Source organism: Nicotiana sylvestris, chromosome 2, assembly GCF_000393655.2.
Source record: "Nicotiana sylvestris chromosome 2, ASM39365v2, whole genome shotgun sequence".
NCBI lineage: Eukaryota > Viridiplantae > Streptophyta > Magnoliopsida > Solanales > Solanaceae > Nicotiana > Nicotiana sylvestris.
The window spans coordinates 131,099,792-131,104,427 of record NC_091058.1 but is presented as its reverse complement, the minus strand read 5'-3'; the positions used below and the strand labels follow the sequence as shown (position 1 = coordinate 131,104,427).

At 32.9% G+C, this 4,636-nt stretch overlaps 1 protein-coding gene across 1 annotated transcript; it reads left to right on the top strand.

The window, feature by feature from the left end:
- The first annotated feature begins 208 nt into the window (after positions 1-208).
- LOC104211653 (cytochrome P450 85A1-like) lies at positions 209-4,334 on the top strand. The gene is made up of 9 exons (XM_009760742.2): positions 209-399; positions 1,516-1,837; positions 2,112-2,261; positions 2,534-2,779; positions 2,873-2,959; positions 3,048-3,126; positions 3,395-3,501; positions 3,702-3,826; positions 4,247-4,334. Exons 1-9 carry the CDS (start codon positions 209-211, stop codon positions 4,332-4,334), a joined length of 1,395 nt encoding a protein of 464 aa, XP_009759044.1.
- The last annotated feature ends 302 nt before the right edge of the window (positions 4,335-4,636 follow it).

The following is a 4,636-nucleotide window of genomic DNA, read 5'->3' as shown; positions in this document are numbered from 1 at the left end:
AATCTGATTTGCTGATAATTACTCCATTCCCTTTTTTGTTTTGTTTTGAAAATGTAATTAGGAATTGATTCCTTCCTTAATTAAAAAGGTAAGTAATTTATGCTTAAATTAAGAGAGTATATAAGCTTGAACCAGAGGAAGCCTAGACCATTAATTAGCATTTTTAAGTAAGGTGGTTTAATTTGGGGCTTCTTAATTAGGAGCATCAATGGCCTTCTTCTTAGTTGTTGTTGCAGTGATTTTTGGATTGTGCATGTTGAGTGCTGCTTTATTTAGATGGAATGAGATCAGGTACAGTAACAAAAGTTTGCCTCCTGGAACTATGGGTTGGCCACTTTTTGGTGAGACTACACAATTCCTACAACAAGGTCCAAGCTTCATGCAAAACCAGAGAGCCAGGTATATATATATATAATTTTTATTTTATTTTATATATATGCGCGCGTGTTTGTGTGTGTATGTGTATACACATAACACATTTCTTCTCTTCCACTTATAATCAATGAAGTCGTAGTCTGAATGGTGTTTATTGAATCTCTTTTTTCGAAAAATTTTGTTTGGTATATTGGTAAAAAAAAAATCTCATGCATATTGAATTGTCGAATCTCCCTAACATAAGGGAAGCGCCTAAAATCAAATGCCATGGTATTCTAATATTTTTTAATTCCCTTGTTAGAATTTTTGGTTCTGCCACTGAATTCTCATTCACTGGCGTAAAGGCCAGATCTTCCGGTTATGCTTCACAAATCACATTCACTAGTGTTTTTTATGTCTTTGCTTTATTAATCTATATCCTGCCCTTTGATTTCATGCTATTTTCATTGATAATATATATATATATATATATATGCTATCAATGGAAATAGCACGAAATCAAAGGGCAGGATATAAATTAATAAAGCATAGCTATATATATGCGCGCGCATAACACATTTCTTTTCTTCCACTTATAATCAGTGAGGTCATAGTTTGAAGGGCATCTATTGAATTTTCTTTTTCGAAAATTTTTATTTGGTATGTTGGTAAAAGAAAAGAAATTTCTTATTATATTAAATTGTTGATTCTCCCTAAAATAAGGGAAGCAACTTAATTCAAATGCCATGGTACTCTCTAATTTTTTTTTTTAATCCCCTTAATAGAATTTTTGATTCTGTCATTAAATTTCATTCACTAGCTTATAGGGTAGATCTTCCAGTGATGCTTCAAAATCACAAGTGTTTTATATGTCTATAATTTATTATATCCTGCCTTTTGATTACATGTTATTTCCATTGATAGCATATAGAGTCCTCCTATAGACAAAAGTGATAACCTCTAATCAGAGACGGAGTTCTACTCCTTCAAAATTACTGGGTTCTAAATTAATAATTTGTACATATTCAATGAATTTTTAAAGACAAATATAGAGTTTGGACCAAGGCTACTAGGTTCGGCCGAACCCGCGTCCGAAGCTCTAGCTCCCCCGGCCTCTAATTGAATTCTTACCTAAGTGATATGTATATGTTTGTGTAACAGGTATGGGAATTTCTTCAAATCCCACATACTTGGTTGCCCTACCATTGTGTCTATGGATCCAGAGTTAAATGGATATATTCTGATTAATGAGGCAAAGGGACTGGTCCCAGGTTACCCACAGTCCATGTTAGACATTTTAGGAAAATACAATATTGCAGCTGTCCATGGTGCTGCTCACAAGCATATGAGAGGAGCATTACTATCTCTAATCAGCCCAACTATGATAAGAGACCAAATTTTGCCGAAAATTGATGAATTCATGAGATCCCATTGGAGCAATTTGGAAAACAATGTCATTGATATTCAAGAAAAGACCAAAGAGGTAGGTATATATATCTATGAGCTATGCAAAATCTAAAGAAAAGTCTTGTTTTGTATTGTTCATCTATCTTTTTCTTTTTTATAGCGGTGGTGTTAGGATCAATTTTACTGATATTGACTATTCCACTTTGTTAGGGACAAATAGGAAGAAATCATTCGCGTTTTTTGTCTCTACTATGATTTTTTTTCATATATTCTTCCAATACTATTCTAATAAAGTGCTAACAAATTCCTTTTTTTTTATCCCTCCACACCCCACAAACCGCCCCGTGCAGATGGCATTTCTCTCATCATTGAAACAAATTGCTGGGATTCAATCTAGCTCAATAGCTCAAGAAATAATGCCTGAATTCTTCAAGCTTGTTCTAGGGACTATTTCACTCCCTATCAACCTTCCCAACACAAACTATCGTCGTTCATTCCAGGTAATTAACTGATTAATTAATAATGAATATATACACTAACAACTTAAATTTTTTTTATATTAAGGTATATTTTAACATGTTATAGTAGGTAATCTACCTTATTATTCAACTCACCAATCTCATTTCTTATGAAAAGTTATCTATAATCATCTTCTAGATGATCTGATCGTATAAAACCTCTTCACACTATCAGTGTACAGAAAATTAAAATCTTAAATGACCTATTTACTCTTGAAATCTTATATAATAACAAAAAGTTTGAATGTGTCCAGGCGAGGAAAAACATTGTCAGCATACTGAGGAAACTAATAGAAGATAGAAGAGCTTCCAAGAATATCCAACAAGACATGCTTGGTTTCCTGATGAATGAAAAGACAAATAGATACAAATTAACAGATGATGAGATAATTGATCAAATCATAACCATTTTGTACTCTGGATATGAAACTGTCTCCACTACTTCTATGATGGCCATCAAATATCTTCATGATCATCCAAAAGCTCTTGATGAACTGAGAGTAAGTCCAAAAGGAAATGAATTACCAATTAAACATCTACATTGCTTAATTAGTAATCCATCTTCATTAAACTGATTAATTGGAATTTTATAGAAAGAACACATGGCAATCAGAGAAAAGAAAAGGCCGGAGGATCCTATTGATTACAATGATTATAAGGCAATGCGATTCACACGGGCTGTAAGTGTATCCTTTTTAACATTTAGATAATTAAACTGTTTGTGAAATGAATTTTTGCAAATCCAATCTATTAATTTCTGTGGTGCAGGTGATCTTTGAGACCTCCAGGTTAGCAACAATTGTAAATGGCGTTCTTAGGAAAACCACACAGGATATGGAACTAAATGGTAAGTCAGTCTGGGAAAAAACTCGTGCAGAATTAAACAATAAGTTAAGCTATACTATTAATTACTTTTAAAAAATCTAGGCAGTTACTACATATAACTCTAATCTTTATAATATAAATGTTATTTTGGATATATATATATATATATATATATATATATCTTCACAATTAAGTGAAAGGATGTGTACACTTTTCATGTAAGATCAGCATATTTCATCAAATAAGCATTACCGGATAAATAGTTATTTGATGTGTTCTTTGCATGGCAGGATACATCATTCCCAAAGGATGGAGAATATATGTGTATGCAAGAGAGGTTAATTATGATTCAAGGTTTTATCCCGATGCATATACCTTTAACCCATGGAGATGGCTGGTTAGTAGTTATATTTTTTTTCTTTAGCTTCTAATTAAATCGAGGCAGATTTAGGATTTATAATCGACAGTAAATTATATTTTATGTCACTGCATACGCACATATATAGGAAAAGTAGTGCATCCATTGCAACCCTCTAGATTAGTAAGTATATATATATATATAAATTAGTATGAAAATAATGGCTTGCAACAATGTAGGATAAGAGCCTGGAGTACCAAAATTCTTTCTTGATATTTGGAGGAGGTACCAGACTATGTCCTGGAAAGGAATTCGGGGTAGCAGAAATTTCTACATTTCTTCATTACTTCGTAACAAGATACAGGTAACAGATAATTAAACACCGGTTCGATTAATTCAAAATTATTTTTCCCTCCGTTTCATATTAGATAAGGTACTTTCCTTTTTAGTCTGTTCCAAAACAAATGACACATTTCTAAATTTGGAAATAATTCAACTTTAAACTCTTTCATTTTACTCATTTACTCTTAATGAGAAGTTTTTATAGCCACACAAGTATCATGGCCCCACAAACCTTTTACCCCTTAAGCTTTTAAGACCACAAATTTCAAAAGTCTTCTTCTTTTTTCTTAAACTCCGTATCGAGTCAAACTATCTCATTTAATATAAAACGGAGGGAGTACTATTTATTTATTTATTAAATAGAGGGCACAGGACATGACTCCAAATATATTTCATTGTATTTCCTGCTTGAGTATAACTTTGTTAATGTGGTGTCTTGCAGATGGGAAGAGGTTGGAGGAGATAAACTAATGAAATTTCCCAGAGTTCAAGCACCAAACGGTCTGCGTATTAGAGTTTCAACTTACTAAAGATCGATTTATTCATGTGCTGAAAAAGCATAGAGCAGCAAGATAAGAGCAATTGGGATATATAATTTACAGTTCTCGCAAACATTATCATAAAAGAATTAAACTCTTTTTTCTTTTTTGCGGAGATATTAATTAGTTCCCTAGTGCGTTAAAAGCAGTACTCTTTTTTTTGTTTTTGAGGGGGGGGGGGGGAGGGGAGGTTAAAGCTGTGAAGATTACCATAAACAAACCAAAATATGCATTTACAAACTAAGCGCATCCGAGGCCTTAACCACCTTCCAGGAAGGATGCTTCAGCCATTG

Coding starts and splice junctions, on each gene's coding strand:
- LOC104211653 (XM_009760742.2), top strand. CDS start 209: ATGGCCTTCTTCTTAGTTGTTGTTGCAGTGATTTTTGGATTGTGCATG. Junction 2,960..3,047: donor CAATGCGATTCACACGGGCT/GTAAGTGTATCC, acceptor TCTGTGGTGCAG/GTGATCTTTGAGACCTCCAG. Junction 3,502..3,701: donor TTAACCCATGGAGATGGCTG/GTTAGTAGTTAT, acceptor GCAACAATGTAG/GATAAGAGCCTGGAGTACCA.